General features: G+C 43.9%; 1 protein-coding gene across 8 annotated transcripts in view; it reads left to right on the top strand.

Annotated features, from left to right (window-relative positions):
- PDE1C (phosphodiesterase 1C) overlaps positions 1-18,300 on the top strand; it is a 642,269-nt gene that overhangs the window by 90,954 nt on the left and 533,015 nt on the right. For 3 of the 8 annotated variants that reach the window (XM_086396479.1, XM_086396469.1, XM_086396470.1), the window contains exon 1: positions 14,629-15,125. The exons of 4 other annotated variants lie outside the window; for them this stretch is intronic. In XM_086396479.1, the coding sequence (XP_086252605.1) occupies positions 15,041-15,125 (85 nt within the window). In that variant the 5' untranslated portion in view covers positions 14,629-15,040. Of the gene's footprint in view, positions 1-14,496; positions 15,126-18,300 lie in introns of those variants that run through there. One more of the 8 variants, XM_086396467.1, reaches the window with a different exon arrangement.

Raw genomic sequence — 18,300 nt, 5'->3', positions numbered from 1 at the left:
TATTTTGTAATGGGATGTAGCTAATTAACAATGTTGTGATGGTTTCAGGTGAACAGTGAAGGGACCCAGCCACGCATATACCTGTATCCATTCTCACCCATGTAACAGCGTACTATTAAAATTGTTTATACTCTCAAAACTTCTGTAAGTGATAATACCAGTGTCAGGCCACATGAAAAAGAGGGGTTCTTACTAAGGCAAAACTTTAATTTGTATCATGGCTGTGAGCTTAGATGCTTTTTTTTACTTCAGACCAAAGCTCCTGGTAAATTGAAAATTTGGTCAAAATAGTGAAGAGGGGAGTGTTTAAAATGGATCTTAATTCCCCAAACCCTCTTTTTTTTTTTTTTGCAATATTTAGTTATTTATTTGGCTGTGCTAGGTCTTAGTTGAGGTATGCAGGATCTTTGATCTTCATTGCAGCATGCAGAATCTTTAGCTGTGGCATGTGGGATCTAATTTCCTGACCAGGGATCGAACACAGGGCCCTCTGCATTGGGAGCATGAAGTCTTAGCTACTGGGCCACCAGGGAAGTCCCTCAAACCCTCTTCTCTTTCCTAATTTCATTTCCCAGAGCCCCTCTTGCAGTTGGATGGGGCCATATGACTAATTCCGGCTAGTGGAATGTAGGAAGAAGGAATATGTGTTTCTTTCTGCCTCTTACAGTGTGTGTAGGGGGGCGGTCATTGAGGAGATGTGACTGCTGGTTGACCTGTGAGCTGGATTCAGCCAACTGGAGGCTCCCCACCTCCTCCTCTGCCCTTGGCCACTTGCATCCCCTATTTTCAGAAGCTTCTCCAAGGATACAGCTTTAAGATAGAATATAGTATTGAGACTGTCTGGATGACAGTGTGACTGAACCCAGTTAAATCCTCTATATAAACTTCTAAGATTTGGCGTGTGTGTGTGAAGACTTACTCATCTTGTGGCTGCCCAAGACAAGCCTGGTAAAAAAGTTCTCTTGTTTATTAAAACTGCCACGCGGTAATCTGCAGTGGTCTGCCTCCTGCATTTTGGGCTCTGTAACAAGCAAGAAATATACCTTTATTGTGGTGTCTGGCCACTGAGAATTTGGATATTTGTTACAGAAATCAGCCATACAAACTAATACAGGATTTGGGTCATAAATATGTTTAATAAATATTAGTTGTTTTTTTTTTTCCTGTTGGTCCTCATGAAGCACAGAATGTTAAGAGTCCTCTCAAGGAAGTCTGAACTGAGAAGAGTCGATAGGGTATGTCTAAGAAAAGCCCTTGAGAGAAAGTCAGGAGTCAAGCAGGAAAGCCAGATACATTGCCAATGGCACATGGTAGGGTTTGCAAGGAAGACACAGCCTCGGGTCAGGAGCCAGATAGGAACGTTGTGATGGCAGCAGATTGGAAACAGATTAGGAGTGTTTGGGATAAATGCTGCCAACTGGCAGTGGTTCTCATCCCTGGCTTCTCCCTGGAATCATCTGGGGAGCTTTAAAAAATACCAATTCTTAGCCTTCCATCCCCATTCAAGACCAGTGAATCAGAATCTGTTTTGGTGAGCCCTGATGTCTCTGTGATCAGCTTGTGATCACACTGGTGATTCAGCGTGCTGTTGTTGTTGAGACTCACTGCCGTGAACAGGATTGAAGCATCTGTGCCTCACTTTTACTGAGTACTGGGTACTAGTGTGAGGCATGCTTGGATGACCCGAAGGGACTGAGTAATATGATGGCGTGCTAGATAAAGGTCAGAGACAGTTGCAGCCAGAAGAAACCATGGCTCATACACACCATTCCCCAAGACATCTGTGACTTTTTTCCTGCAGAGATATGGAAGGTCAGCCTGAGGGACTGCCATGGTGCCTTTGAGTTCCATTCCCTATGCCCTTGGTGCTCTGATCAGGAGAATATCTCAGAGTTCTGGAGTCCAGAGGCCCCTTCCATGTTGTCCTCAGTCATGTTCATGCCATCTTGGGGAACAATGGAGCTTCATGTTTATGAGGCTGGCATGTGAAACAGCAGGGAGTTGTTAATAGTAGCCACTGTGGATAACAAGGCATAATGATAGTGACTGCTAGTAAAGTATTATGCCTTTGAGGGTGTGGGCAAGTTAATGGAAGTCAGATTTAAACTGAGCTTAAATACCTGCTATGATTTCTGGAAACCTTATTCAGTTCAATGCCAGCTTATTAAAGTAGACCAAAGTTTTAGTCTAAAGAGGAGTACTGAAAGGCTGTGCTGTAGGCAGAGGAATCACTGGCTCTAATCTGACTTTTTTTCTTTGGGAAACACTGTACTTTTGGAGGTTTACTCAGTCCTGTGACCACTGTGCATTGTGCACTATTAATTTGTTCATTCATTCATTCAATAACTTCTAATGGTAATTTACAAGTCTGACATCGTGCAAGGTGCCAAACCAGTGAATAAACATGGTCCCTAACTTTCAAAGGGGCTTCCCAGGTGGCTCAGTGGTAAGGAATCCACCTGTCAATGCAGGAGACACAGGAGATGCAGGTTCGATCCCTGGGTCAGGAAGATACCCTGGAGGAGGACATGGCAACCCACTCCAGTATTCTTGCCTGGAGAATCCCGTGGACAGAGGAACCTGGTGGGCTACAGAGTTGGACACGACTGAAGTGACTTAGCACACACTACTTTCAAAGGTCTTTTTGAAAGCACTTTCACTTGTAACTTGTGGATTTATAGGGCCCTGCAAGGGAGGCAGGTTGATACCCATTTTATAGGAGAAGAAAGTGAGAGGGCAATTAAACCACTTGCCTGAGGTCACATATGTGACAGCCCCTGTATTGTCACCCAAGGCTTCTGACTCAGGTTCAAGGTCTCCCCAGGGAGAAGAGCCAATGGCTGCAGGAAGTTGGAGAGGAGAAAGGTGCTGGCCAAGGCTAATGTTCCTTTCCAAACCTAGCAGGGAGAGGGTTCTGAAACAAAGCATGAATGTGAATTCAAGACTATTCTGTTTCACCATGGGGAAAAGTGTGTGAATCTAAAGGCAGATGAGGAAACAGAGGTGGCCCAGAGGGGTCTTCAGGAGTCATCAAGTGCCCTGAGGTTGCTTGGGCCAAGAAGCACAGTCAGATCCGCGGAGAGAAAGAGATCTCCTCACAGACTCATTGTGTCGAGGGCTTCTTGAGCTCAGGCTACCTTTCTCAAATTGCCTTTGGCATTCAGACCTTTCTTAAGGGGTAGAATATGATCCCTGCAGGTTCTTGGATTCCTGGGAGAACTACTTGATGGTCACGAGTATCCATTCCCCATCTTCTCCAAATTCTTTCTTATTGCCTTTGTATTAGACAAAGAAACACAACCAGCAGGATTTATCTGTCTTCCATCTCTCTACCTATCTATCTTTGCAGCAAGAGAATGGTTTATTTTAAGGAGTTGGCTCATGTGATTGTAGAAGCTTGGCAAGTCCAAAATTTGCAAGGTAGGGTAACAGACTGGAGACCTAGGGAAGAGTTGCAGTTTGAGTGCAAAGACTGTTGGTAGAATTCCTTCTTTCTAGGGGGAGGTCAGTCTTTTCTGTAGTAAGGTCTTCAACTGATTGGACAAGGCTCATCTACATTATAGAAGGTAATCAGCTTTCCACAAAGTTGACTGACTTAAATATTGATCTCACCCTCCTCCCCTGCAAATATTCACAAACATTCTGTGAAACATCCAGAATATTTGACCACCGAGCTGGGTACCATGGTCTGGCCAAACTGACATAAAATTAGCCATCACAGTCCTCTTGCCCATCACATGTACACTCTACTTGTCAAAGTGTGCATGGAAAATGAAACATCCGATGCCCACTCTGTTCTTTGCAACTGACAGGAAGTCCCCTAGATATGAATGGGTTCTGTTCCGAGAGCACGTTTTTAAGTCCAATTTGTTCGTAAGTCCAGTTTGTTTGTAAGTTCAACAAAGTTAGCCTAGGTGCCCAACCAACACAATTGGCTATATAGTTCAGTTCAGTTCAGTCACTCAGTCGTGTCCAACTCTTTGTGACCCCATGAACCACAGCAAACCAGGCCTCCCTGTCCATCACCAACTCCTGGAGTTTACCCAAACTCATGTCCACTGAGTCGGTGATGCCATCCAGCTATCTCATCCTTGTCATCCCCTTATCCTCCTGCCCTCAATCCCTCCCAGCATAAGGGTCTTTTCCAATGAGTGAACTCTTCGCATGAGGTGGCCAGGGTATAGGAGTTTCAGCTTCAGCATCAGTCCTTCCAATGAACACCCAGGACTGATCTCCTTTAGGATGGACTGGTTGGATCTCCTTGCAGTCCAAGGGACTCTCAAGAGTCTTCAACAACACCACAGTTCAAAAGCATCAATTCTTCGATGCTCAGCTTTCTTCACAGTCCAACTCTCACATCCATATATGACCACTGGAAAAATCATAGCCTTGACTAGACAGGCCTTTGTTGGCAAAGTAATGTCTCTGCTTTTGAATTTGCTATCTAGGTTGGTCATAAATTTCCTTCCAAGGAGTAAGCGTCTTTTAATTTCATGGCTGCAGTCACCATCTGCAGTGATTTTGGAACCCAGAAAAATAAAGTCAGCCACTGTTTCCACTGTTTCTCCATCTATTTCCCATGAAGTGATGGGACCAGATGCCATGATCTCAGTTTTCTGAATGTTGAGCTTTAAGCCAACTTTTTCAGTCTCCTCTTTCACTTTCATCAAGAGGCTTTTTAGTTCCTCTTCACATTCTGCCATAAGGGTGGTGTCATCTGCTTATCTGAGGTTATTGATATTTCTCCCAGCAATCTTGATTCCAGCTTGTGCTTCCTCCAGCCCAGCGTTTCTCATGATGTACTCTGCATATAAGTTAAATAAGCAGGGTTACAATATACAGCCTTGACGTACTCCTTTTCCTATTTGGAACCAGTCTGTTGTTCCATGTCCAGTTCTAACTGTTGCTTCCTGACCTGCATATGGATTTCTCAAGAGGCAGGTCAGGTGGTCTGGTATTCCCATCTCTTTCAGAATTTTCCACAATGTATTGTGATCCACACAGTCAAAGGCTTTGGCATAGTCAATAAAGCAGACATAGATGTTTTTCTGGAACGCTCTTGCTTTTTCCATGATCCAGAGGATGTTGGCAATTTGATCTCTGGTTCCTCTGCCTTTTCTAAAACCAGCTTGAACATCAGGAAGTTCACGGTTCACGTATTGCTGAAGCCTGGCTTGGAGAATTTTGAGCATTACTTTACTAGCATGTGAGATGAGTGCAATTGTGTGGTAGTTTGAGCATTCTTTGGTATTGCCTTTCTTTGGGATTGGAATGAAAACTGAGTTTTTCCAGTCCTGTGGCCACTGCTGAGTTTTCCAAATTTGCTGGCATATTGAGTGCAGCACTTTCACAGCATCATCTTCCAGGATTTGAAATAGCTCAACCGGAATTCCATCACCTCCACTAGCTTTGTTCATAATGATGGTTTCTAAGGCCCACTTGACTTCACATTCCAGGATGTCTGGCTCTAGGTGAGTGATCACACCATCGTGATTATCTGGATCATGAAGATCTTTTTTTGTACAGTTCTTCTGTGTATTCTTGCCACCTCTTCTTAATATCTTCTGCTTCTGTTAGGTCCATACCATTTCCGTCCTTTATTGAGGCCATCTTTGCATGAAATGTTCCCTTGGTATCTCTAATTTTCTTGAAGAGATCTCTAGTCTTTCCCATTCTGTTGTTTTCCTCTCTTTCTTTGCATTGATCGCTGTACTATAATAGGTTTATAATACTTTTCATACAAATAATACATAAAAAAACACAAAAACAAAGAACAGGTTTTAAATCTTACAGTACAATAGTACAGTAAAACAGTTGGCATACAGGGGCTGGCATCAAGTGAACAGGCAAGAAGAGTTATTGGCTGGAGAGGGAGAGGAGGTGGGAGATGGTAGAGCTGAAATATTGTCAGACTAGGAGACAGAGGGCAAGCTGCAATTTCACTGTTTCCTGATTTTGATGGAACACATGTTCACATCTTTGAAAGTTTGCAACTTGAAGGTTAATACGTAGGGGACTTACTGGAGTTAGAATCTTCTTTATAAAAAGCAAATCTGATTTGAGCAATGTAGCAGATTCTGTCAAGGCCCTGTCTCTGTCCCATGCTCTCACCACTCTCAACTGCTACACTGGCATTTCTTTGCCTGGGAGCTTCATCTTGCCACTGGATCTTGCTCTTCTGTCTTTTCAACAAGTCAAGAACACAGTCTGACTTCTGTTTCCATGGGTTCTGCATCTGTGGATTTGGCTAATAGCATATGAAAAATATTTGAAAAAAAATTCCAGAAAGTTCCTAAAAAGGAGAACTTGAATTTGCCATGCTCAAGCAACTATTTATATAGCATTCATATTGTATTATAATAAGCAATGGGGCTTCCCTGGTGGCTTAGATGGTAAAGAATCACCCATAATGCGGGTGACCCAGGGTTCAATCCCTGGGTCAGGAAGACCTAGAGAAGGGAATGACTACCCACTCCACTATTCTTGCCTGGAGAATTCCTATTATTAGTATAATAATTAGTATAATTCCTATTATAAGTAATCTAGAGATGATTTAAAGTCTATGGGAGGATGTATGCAAGGTATAATCAAACACTATACATTTTATGTGACCCTTGAGCATCTAAGGATGCTGAAGCATCTGAAGGCGGGGTCCTGGAACCAATCTCCTGCAGACACCTGGAAACTGGTGCATTCTGAGAGCCACCCTGAACTTTCCCTCTCCTGGTTGACAGTTGAGGCACGTGCCTACCCTGGCTCCTGGTGCCCTGTGGAGGATGAAGCTGCTGTTGCCCACAGGACTAGCTTGTCTTTACTGCTACTTTCCCTTCTCTGTCAAACTTTCCCACTCCCTTCCTGAGAGTGCTCATCTCCTATAAAAGCATCTTACAAAATGCAGATTCGATCTCTGGGTTGGGAAGATTCCCCTGGAGAAGGGCATGGCAACCCACTCCAGTATCCTTGCCTGGAGAATCCCATGGACAGAGGAGCCTGGTGGGCTACAGTCCATGGAGTCACAAAGAGTTGGACTTGACTGAAGCAACTTAGCACATGCACGTAGACAATGTTCCAAAGCACCTGGCCTCTGCATCCTCATTGAACAGCTGAATTGATAATTTATGTGGCACTTAATAATAAATCTTCTTATAATTTAAACCACCCAAGTCAGGGCTTTTTCCTATTACTTGGAGTTGGGAGAAAACATATTAAATAAATATTAGGACAATATCTAACATCAAGAAATGTCTCGATGTCAAGTATTATGTGAAACGTCATCATATAAGCTTATTTGATTATTATAACAATCCTTGCAGAATGTTCGCAGGCTTCCCAGTTGTTGTTGCTAGTGGTAAAAATCCCACCTGCCAATGCAGGTATATGTAAGACCTGGGTTGGGAAAATCCCCTGGAGGAGAGTGCAGCCACCTACTCCAGTATCCTTGCCTGGAGAATCCCATGGACAGAGGAGCCTGGCGGGCTACAGTCCATAGGGTCACAAAGAGTTGGACATGACTGAAGTGACTTGGTGCACACACACACACACGGCCCTGCTGCTTGGGGAAGTGATCTGGGCTGGAACTAGATACTTGAGAGTCATTAACAGAGCTATCAAAGTGAAGAGGATTGCTCCGTGGAGAGGGAAGAGAGCGAGAAGAGGTTCTTGCATAAGAGCTTCCCTGGTCAATGACAGCAGTGAAGGAACTGGCCAAGAAAGCTGCAGGGAAAACCAGGAGCAGGTTGTACTCTGGATGCCCAGGGAACAAAGGACATCCTAAATATTGCCACCATGGTTCACAGAGTTAAACACGCCAGGAGGCTGAGAAGATGAAGGCCACATGTCCACTAACTGCAGTGACGCCTAAGTGACAACAGTGCTGTGGGATGGGGAGGGGAATGGGGGTGGTGGCGGGTGGGAGAGCGCCAGAGCATTTCCTGAGGGTTCTTGCTGAGCCAGGCCCTCTCCAAGCTCCAGACTCCAGCTCTCAGGAAGCCTGTGGGTGTCTGCTCTCAGCTGAGAGATGGAGGCTCAGAACCATTGCTTGCTTCATTGCTTAAGGGATGACTGATGCTCCAGAGCCTTGGGCCCATAGTGAATGAGCCCTGGGTCTGTTCTTCTTGCCTCTGGGTATGGCTTATCTCAAGGACTCTATGCAGGAAATACACACAAAAGGGGCCTAGAGTCCTAGTGATGATGATGATGTTTAAAATAACATGACATGTATTGATGGGAATTCCCCAGTGGTCCAGTGGTTAGGACTCCATGTCTTCACTGCCAAAGATGTCGATTCAGTCCTCGCTGGGGAATTAAGATCCTGCAAGCCACATGGCTTGGCCAAATTGAAAGAAGAAAACACAACCATATATTGAGAGTTTACTATGAGTCAGGTTGAGGGCAAGTCTTTAATAGAAATTATCTCAGTACAACTCACGTATCCCCTGTAAGATAGTTACTATGTCTCCATTTTACAGAAGATAAAAGTTGAGACTCATAGAGGCTAAGCTACTTGCTCAAGGTCACACAGCTAGCAAACAGAGAAGCTTTTTGTTCTGTTATAAATGTTGTTAACACGTTTATCATGAGTTGGCTCTTAAGCTCATCACAGAGGAAGCTAGAGGATGAATGAAGAGAGGGAATGACTAAGAATGACTCTTCTGCCCCCATCACGTCACCTCCTGGCTGTGCAGTGTTGTGTGTTACATCCGTGTCCACTGCTTAACTGATCACATGTTTCAGCCTACTCTGTGCTTGGGCTGAGACAGAAGACCTACCCTGCTACCGGCAGCTCATATCCTCTTGGGGTGACCAGCTTGCACACAAGCAGTGTGAGTGCAGTGCAGTGGTTCCAGGATAGAGACATGGGGTGGGGCCCAGGGGAGGCTTAAAGTGGAGTGTCTTCTTCCCTCCAGAAGAGGCAGGCAGGAAATCCTTTCTGGAGGACCTGGGACATCAGTGGAGACTTCAAGGATGAGGAGAAGGTGTCTAGGCAAACCAGGTGGACTGAGGGGGAAGAACAGTCCAGGTTTGATAATCCGGGTTACAAAAAAGAAATTCGAGGCTCTCATTTGGTCTCTGCTCCTCCACTGCAGAGTGTCTCCAGTTCTCCAAATCTCCTAACTGCAAAAGGCTATCAGAAAATTCTCCCTAAATCCTTAGAGCCAAAAAGAAAGAATTTACTCTAATTTGCTCCTGATATTATGGGGAAAGCATTGATCTGGGAGTTGCTCAGCTAGTATTTTTTGGAACATGGAAGGATTTTTTTGAGACACTGAAGGCAGGTGTAGGAAAAGTCATTTTCACAAATGCACTGCTGCTGCTTCTGCTAAGTCGCTTCAGTCGTGTCCGACTCTGTGCGACCCCATAGACGGCAGCCCGCCAGGCTCCCCTGTCCCTGGGACTCTCCAGGCAAGAACACTGGAGTGGGTTGCCATTTCCTTCTCCAATGCATGAAAGTGAAAAGTGAAAGTGAAGTCGCTCAGTCGTATCCGACTCTTCGAGACCCCATGGACTGCAGCCTACCAGGCTCCTCCATCCATGGGATTTTCCAGGCAAGAGTACTGGAGTGGGGTGCCAGTGCCTTCTCCGTCACAAATGCGCTAATGGTATGGAAACTTAGAAAAAACGTTGACAAATAGATGGAGGCCATCTCTATCACAAAGAAAAACTGTCTCATTGTGCAAATAAAATTCTGTAATCTCCATCAGGGGCTTCTCTGGTGGCTCACTGGTAAAGAATCCACCTGCAATGCAGGAGACTCAGGGTTCAATTCCTGGGTGGGGAAGGTCCCCTGGAGCAGAAAATGGCAACCCACTCCAGTATTCTTGCCTGGGAAGTCCCATGGTTAGAGGAGCCTGGCAGGTTACTGTCCAGGGGGTTGCAAAGAGTTGGACACGACTTAACAACTAAACCATCACCACTACCAATCTGCATCAGGCCTTCAAGGCATCTTTCTGGGAAATTTTTCTGACCCTCAGGTGTGTAGGTACTTTGCTTTTTATTCTGTTTATTTAAATAGTCATTGCCTTCCCTGGGCCTAATTAATACGAGAAACAAGAATAGGCTTTAGGGAAGCAATAAGGTGGAAGCAAACTGAAGCAGAAAAGGGTGTTAGGAGAGCTGGAGAGGAGTTTGCTTCCATAAACGTAGACTTTCTGAGACCGCTGTTTTGTTCCGAGCCCTGGTTCCATAGACTGTTCGGGACTTTCTCTTCCTATAAAGTCCTCAAAGGTGGGGACCATTTCCTGGTTAGCAGCAATGCCTATCACATAGTTGGCACTCGGTAATGTTAGTGTCATTCCACTCTTTCTCTGTTTATTTATTTTTTCTTCTCTACATCTCTCCTTGAAGGGACTGTGTTTGATGGATTAGCTAGGATTCAAGATGGCAAGCAACAGAAACTCCCATCTGCTAGCTCACTCACAAAGAGGGAATGTAGTGTAAGGTACTAGAGCATCTCATAGAATTTGCGAGGAGATGCTTTTTAGATTCAGGCTGAAACTGGGCCTGGAATTTCCTGTAACTTTCTCTTCACCTCTCACAATTCCTACTCCAAGCAAAGACACTCATTAGTCTTATCTGGATTGTACCAATTTCAGCCAGAAGAGCAGGGCTACAGTTCAGAAACTTCATTGCCTATAGCATTTCTGTGATGATGTGACTGCAACGGGGTCCTCCCCCCCAATTTAGAGTAGTTGTCACACAGCTGAGGATGTCCATGAGGGCTATAAACAGTGCTTTTATTGAGGTAATTTGGTTTTATAATTCTTGGGCGACTGGAGAATTCCAAATGAAGTGCTGGGGAGTTGTCTTCTCTTTGGTATGACAAAAAGTTATTTTCTTAGAAAACTGACTTTTTGATAACACATGCTACATATAGCCTCATCTTTTTCTAGATGTTTAGAAACCAATGAGCACTAGTTTAACAGTGTTAGCTGTTAACACTCTTTCTCTTACCTGGAAACAGTTACCAGCCCCTACACAGGGAGTATCAAGGGACATGACATTATCACCTGAGTCAGATGAGTTTCCTGCCAGATTTTTATTTTACCATGTATAGTTGTTATATTTTGAAGGACATTATCTGATCCATGAGTTATGAACTGATTTAAGTACTAAATTCATCCTTTTCTACTTTCTTGGGATGAAACCAGATTCATGCATTATCTTGGGAGAAATTAATTTTAACCTAATTAATCTTGCTAATAACTGGATCAAACTCTTATGTATATTGTTTCTTTCCTTCCTTCTTTCATCAAACATTTGTTGCTGTACCTTCCTTGTTAGAATCTATTCCAGTAATTAAAAACAGATCAGTGATTTATTTTATAAATCAAACTTATTTTTTAGTAAATAAGTCATTTTATAGCAAATATAATAGTATTTACTTATTTTATAATAAATATAATAGAATCAGAAGTTATCTAAGCCTAGATAGATGAAAGATATTTACGATAATCTAGGAATCAGCAACCATTTTCTCTAAAGGGACATAGCAAATATTTTGGGGTTTGTAGTCCATACAGTCTTGGGCACAGCTACTCAACTCCACCTATCGGTTTAAAAGCAGCCACGCGCAATATGTAAACAGATGAGTGTAGCTATGTTCCAATAAAACTTTATTTGTGGACACTGAAATTTGAATTTCATGTAGTTTTAACGTGTTACATGTTCTTCTTTTGAATGGGAAATTTTTGAATTTTTCACTCACTCAATCACTTTTTTAGCTTGAAGATTCTACAAAAACAGGTGAACAGACTGGATCTGACCTGCAGGTGTTTGCTGACCTCTTGCTCAGTCGTGTCTGACTCTTTGCGACCCCATGGACTATACAGTCCATGGAATTCTCCAGACCAGAATACTGGAATGGGTAGCCGTTCCCTTCTCCAGGGGATCTTCCCAACCCAGCGACTGAACCCAAGTCTGCCTCGTTGCAGGTGGATTCTTTGCCAGCTGAGCCACCAGGGGAGCCCAAGAATACTGGAGTGGGTAGCCTATCTCTTCTCCAGAGGATCTTCCTGACCAGGCTCTTTGAACCAGGGTCTCCTGCATTGCAGGTGGATTCTTTACCAGCTGAGCTACCAGCTGTATTTGTGGACACTGAACTTTGAATTTCATGTAGTTTTAATGTGTTACATGTTCTTCTTTTGAATGGGAAATTTTTGAATTTTTCACTCACTCAATCACTTTTTTAGCTTGAAGAGTCTACAAAAACAGGTGAACAGACTGGATCTGACCTGCAGGTGTTTGCTGACCCCTGCTCTAAAAATAAGGGCATGGGATTCACCCACCTACTTGGGTACCTTGGTATAGTTTTCTTATTTCACAGGCATTCTTAAAGGAGCATTCCTGAAAGAACAAAGCAATGCTTCTGTTGATCTTGGTGTTGAACTCCTTCTTTCTTGGCTTATGGAATGTTAGTATTCCACTTCACTTAGTGTAGAGTAAGAGCCCCACACTGAGAAGGTTGCTTTTAAGTCTTTGCACTTGAAGCAGCACAGTCAGTGGTTCTGTAGGTGTGCAGTTTCTAAAACCAGGGAGAGAGAGAACAATTCTGGGGAGAAGCAATTTAAAACCAGTTCTAATTGTTCACGCAAGTTATTTTTACCAGTCTTAGGGGACAGATAAATGATCACATTGTTATTATTTTTATAGATTATATTTCAAAAAGCTTTTCTGCTAAGAGTGATTAAATACCAAGTTTTAATTTCACTCACTCAGGGAAAATTTTCCATCCCATTAGGATTTTTTTTTCTTGATAACTTACCGTAGGAGACTATAACTCAGGGTTTTCAGGAACCTCATTCCGGAACTTCCAGTGACACAGAAGACATGTGATTTTGCTAAATGTTTGGGAAGGTGGGAAAAATACAGGGAAATGAGAATGATAAGAAACTTTTGGGGGTTACTATATTAAAATGCATTATATATAGTATATGCTATTATATGTAATATTATATATAGTATATATAATAAACTATATATAATATAGTATGTAGTCATATATATTATATATAAACATTTTACAGATAAATTTTTTTTCTCTATAAAATTAATGATAACAATAGCAAAAATATATTATTGCTACGAAGAATTTTCTCCAGTGTCTACATAATGAAACTTGGGAGTCACCTGGTAATTGCAAAAACTAAATGTCCACAGTATGCCTAAGTTTCACCCATTTCCTCTCGCTTAATCCTCATTGTAAGATCAGGAAAGCAAGACTCAGGGAGGTCTAGTATCTTGCTCAAGGTCATATATTTGGTAAGTGGTGGAGCCAGATTTCAGACTCAGGTCTGTCTATCCCTAGAGCTTTCTTCATGCTTTTACACTGTAACCAGTTCCAGTCTCAAGGAGCGCCTCAGGGTTTGACGCATGCTCTACTACCAAGCGAGGATGTGCCATTCTGTGTGACATGAATTCTGTGATACTCATTGCCTTTTTGGCTCAATCAATCTTGCCATTGATCTCAGCAAACTATCAATGTGGTTCTAGGTCTTACCATAGAGAATTTATAATTGAAGTTCCAACTCTATTTGACATTAAAAAAAAAACCCTCATTTCTCTCAAAATATATGGTAAATTGAGGAAGATTCAGGTCCTGAGATATTAATCTGATTTCCATGGGGCTTGAGAGGTTTATGGTTCCCCTAAAATTGCATGTGGAATATTGAGAGAAGAGTTCTAATTTTCGTTCGAGTCTGAAGACTTATGACCACTGTTCTCTAAACTCAGAAACAACTAGGGATATACCTGATTGACTCATTAATATTGACAAGTGCTTGGTAAGTGTGTTAAATTCCATCACAACAAATGAGGTTGACTTAACTAGTTCTTTAATAACCTGAGCATAACACTGTCATTCCATGTGTTACACTGGGTGGACTCCGCCAAGGGACTCAACTCTGGTCTCATTAATGTGAACTCCCCAGCCCCTGACAAAGAACACTACAACTGTAAATCCTTAGCACTGCTTGCTGATTGGAGGGAATGATGTCCCAAATATAAACCTTGCCTGGCTCAGTCATTTCAGGTACTGGAAGGATCAGTAATTGATTTGGTATTATAAAGTCAAGCTCCTCTATCCAGACATGGCCACTTTTTAGCTGTAGGACCTTAGTCCAGCCCCTGTCCACCTCAGTTTCCTCTTCTGTTGACAAGAGGGGTTAGCCGTAGGGGTGGTTAAATCTCTACCACCTCCACAAGTTCCAGGAATCTCTATTTGGCAACACACTTTGCCAAGTCTATTTGACAAAACCAAATTGGAAAGAGCTCGGACAGTTCGTTTGGAATAGACTAGAACTTGCGCATCTTAGAACCTCTGCATGAAAGCGCTTAGCCACCAATATGGGTTACTTTGATAATTATCTCCTGGCCCGGGAATGCCGAGAAGTAATTTTATCGGGGTCCCAGGCTAGTTCAGGGGACAGCTGCAGGGAGGAAGTGGGCGTGGCGATTTCCCCGACTTCCTTGTTTGGAGCAAACTTTGGCAGCATCTGACCGGCTTGGATGTTTGCTTTTCCATCTGTTGATGTGTTTTTTGGGAGCTCTCTTGCCTGCCAGAGAAAACATCCAAAAGAAGCACGACGCCAAATCTTAGCCATTCCCTTGAGTCCCCAAACCCCACCAACCTCCAGAGAGGGGAAGGCGAAACTGAGAAAGAAAACAGACGTGCCTGGAGCGCGCTGGCTTCCAGGGAGAAGGTGGCAAAGACAGGGACCTCGGTACCCACCCACCCACCCACCAGCCCGCATCCACGCGCGCGGGTGCGCGTCGACTCCCTTTGTTTGCACTCCTCTCGTGGTAGCTGGAACCTGGCACTGGAGATGGGGCATTTGCGAGGCTCGCTGGCTCCGCCGTGCGCCTAGTGTGTTAGTCGACTTCGCGCTCGCGGTGCCAGCAGCCGGCGCGCTCCGCTCTCAGCGAGCCGCGGACCGGCGGGGACAGCGCGCCGCGCGCCCGGGTGGGGGACGCGGCTGAAAGCGGGGCGCCGGCGCCGGGGTGCGCGCCCCTCCGCTGGGGACCTCGGGACGCCGCCGGCTGAACCATGACGGACGCCAGCAACAGGAAAGAGGGCTTCAAAAAATGCCGGAGCGCCACTTTCAGCATCGATGGCTACAGCTTCACCATCGGTGAGAACTTTCCGCCCTCTGCCCTACTTCCGGCTTTCCGGCGGGTGGCGAGGCTCCTTCCGAGCCAGGGAGGTGGGTGGTCGGAGTGGGGCTGGGTCGCGAGGCGCTCGCCAAGCGGGAGACCCGGGGAGCGGCGACAGTGCCGGAAAGTCGCGTGTGTGGCTCGGCCGTCACCGGGGCTGTCCTCGCGGTGCCCCTCCCGCCGCTCTAAGCCGGCATCCCGCTTAAGCTGGTTTTTAGGGTCACACCTTTCTGAACGGCTCCATTTCCTCGCTGCGATTTTAGTAACGCAAGCCGGGAAAGGAGGGATGGAGGCAGAGAGATGGAGAGGTACGGGGAGAGAGAGCGACACAAAGACGTGCACGACAGACAGTAAGACAGAGACACAGAAAGACGCACAGATAGGAGAGACCGAATGACAAGAGACATCCGGACAGGTACATTAGTAGACACACCTAGACACCAGTTCAGAAATATGAAGTCAGAGAGGCCGATAGAATGTCAAAGATGCGGAGAAAGAGATGATAGAAACAGAGATGAGCTGACTCTGAGGGACAGACACGTAGAGATAGATTCAGAGAAAGAGATTGAAGAGCAGGTTTCACAAAAGTTGAAATGAGAGAAAGGAACACAAGGAGAGAGAGAGAGAGGAAGGAGGTAGGAAGGAAGACAGGGAAAATAAGGCAGAAAAAGAGACACATTTAGAGTCAGAAGAAGGCAGGGCGGGTGGGATGTATTATGCTACTAAAACATTTGAGAAACATCTGTCTCATGTCCTCTGGATTCCCAGCGGCTCCTTTCCCAAACCTTTCACTAAGAGGGGCCTGGAGGTGTCTCCATGGTCCTTAGAGGAAGCAGGACCACAGGGCTGACTCTCCAGAAGCTGAATTTAAGATCAGTTCTTGGTGCTTTTACTACCGGTTCCATGCTGTACTGTTTTGAATCAACTGGTCCAAGGATTATCTCCTCATTTTCCCAGGAGATGGGCTAAGCCAGGGAGGCTTCCTCTCCAGGATGTCAGAGATTGGAGACCAGCAGGGCACAGCTAGGTGTCAAGGAGCTGCTTCAGTTTTTTTACTTCTGTGTGTGCTCAGGGCAGTGTGGCTATAAATCTCAGCTTCTCCTTGGAGCCTTTGAAAGTGAGGGGTATATTAAGGTGCTTTTTGGAAGTGTAGCAGAAATTTGTCAGGGGCAAGAAAAGGCTATTGGAGGGGATCTGGGCCACTTTGCTTCTTCTAATGGAGTGGCCCAAGATTTGGGGGGCATGGGCTGGACATATTACTACCAGAATTCAGTCTGAATGCCTTTACCTGCTTCTCAAGTTTCTCCATTCTGGCTTGAACTTGCCCTTCTTGCCTCAGTTGTCATGGCAGATCTGTTTCTTCCATACACTCATGATGGCTTGCCCTGGCCCCCATCCCACCCCTCAGAGCCTTTGCTCAGGCTGTTCCCTCAGTCAGGAATGCCATTTCCCCAACTCTGCATTGAGAAATCTTGTCTATTCCAACTATCACTTACCTCCTCCTCTGCTTTTCTTCCCCATGAGAAAGAGCTCCTCCTTCTGCACTCATCTTGGCCTCCTAGTCCTGTGTGAGGGCTCACACCTAGCCTTGAACCAGTATTTCAGCAACTATTCCTTGTCCTCTTGCACTGCAGGTTCCTTAAGAATGAGATTGTGCCTAATTTTATTTTTCGTCCTCTAATAGTGAGTGCTTGGGAGTTTTTGTAGGAATGAATTAAAGGTTGCCGAGGTCCAAAGTGATTAATCAAAAGGTTGTGTTAATATTAGTTTTTGTGAATCTAGTTAGAAAGCTCCCAAAAATGATTTTTAAGTTTTACCTGGCAGTTCCCTGTGAAATCTTTCAAAAACTGTGGCTTCTAAAACTCAAGTTTATAGTGTGGCTGTCCCGGCCTAACACCTACTCCCTTTCTGCTCCTGTTCTCACTAGAGGAAATGGTCTAGCACGTTGGTGTGGTCTGCTGGTCAGATGGGACCTCAAAAGTGAGCAGGTCACTTCCTGGTGAGAGAGCTGCCAGCTTGTTTCACATCTTTGGGCATTTATTCATTCACTCCTTTCCATCTGCCCTCCTCCTTCCCTCCCTCCTTCAACAAATTTTTATTGAATTTTATGGTATTAAAAAACACAATTTAATAGAATGCCTACCACATGGCAAACACTCAATAAATGGTAATTATAATTATTCAATACCCTAAGCTAATATCATGGGGAGTTGATGAAGATAAATCAGACCTAGAACCTAGGATTCAAGGAATTCATACTCTTGAGGTGATATGATGTCTTCATACATAACGTTTTACAAAATAAAAGCTTTTAAATGCTTCCAGATACATGTTAGAAGTTTTAGGCCAATATAGACATTGTAGCAAATACAGATAATCAAAAAGTAAAAAAAAACACTTGTAATTTTACCACCCACTGCTAAACATTATTAATATTTGTTGTATGTACTTCCAGTACTTTTTTATATATACAATTTTTTAACAGCAATCATAATGTTTGGTAATGGTACTTAATATCATAGTAGCTTTGTTTCATACTCTTATTTGTTTTTATTTAAAAAACTTTTACTTTTGGCTATTTAGGTTGCTTTTACTTTTTATCATAATTGACAAAGGAAAAAGACTAAATCTTTGAGCACATCCATTTACACTTTTGAGAATAAATTTCTAGAAGTACAATTGCGTGGTCTAAGACTATGTGTATTTTTAGGGATTTTAAAGCATATTATTAAAAACCCTCTGGAAATACCAACTCACACTCCCACCAGCCATGTATCAGGTGTTCACACACTCTCTTGAGTACTGATAATTTTTGAAGAGTTGTTTGGGAGGTGGAAGGTAGTATCTTACTTCCACATGTTATTTCACTTCTTTACATTTTATGGCCTTTGCCTGTATGTTTTTCCTCTGGGGATGTTTCATCATTTATTTTTAATTTTCAAGCACAGTTGACTCTTAAACAATGTGGGTTTGAATTGCGCAGGTCCACTTATACAAGAATTTTTTTTCTATAGTAAATACTACAGTATACACAATCTGCAGCTGGTTGAATCTGAGGATGTGGAATTGGGGCTTTGGAAGAATCACATATAGGATTAGTTATGACACAAATTTTCAACTAACCCTAGTTGTTCAAGAGGCAGCTGTACTCTT

Source organism: Bos grunniens, chromosome 4, assembly GCF_055505025.1.
Source record: "Bos grunniens cultivar Pamir isolate PY7600 chromosome 4, Bosgru_T2T1.0, whole genome shotgun sequence".
Taxonomy (NCBI): domain Eukaryota; kingdom Metazoa; phylum Chordata; class Mammalia; order Artiodactyla; family Bovidae; genus Bos; species Bos grunniens.
This window is presented reverse-complemented; position numbering and strand designations above follow the sequence as displayed.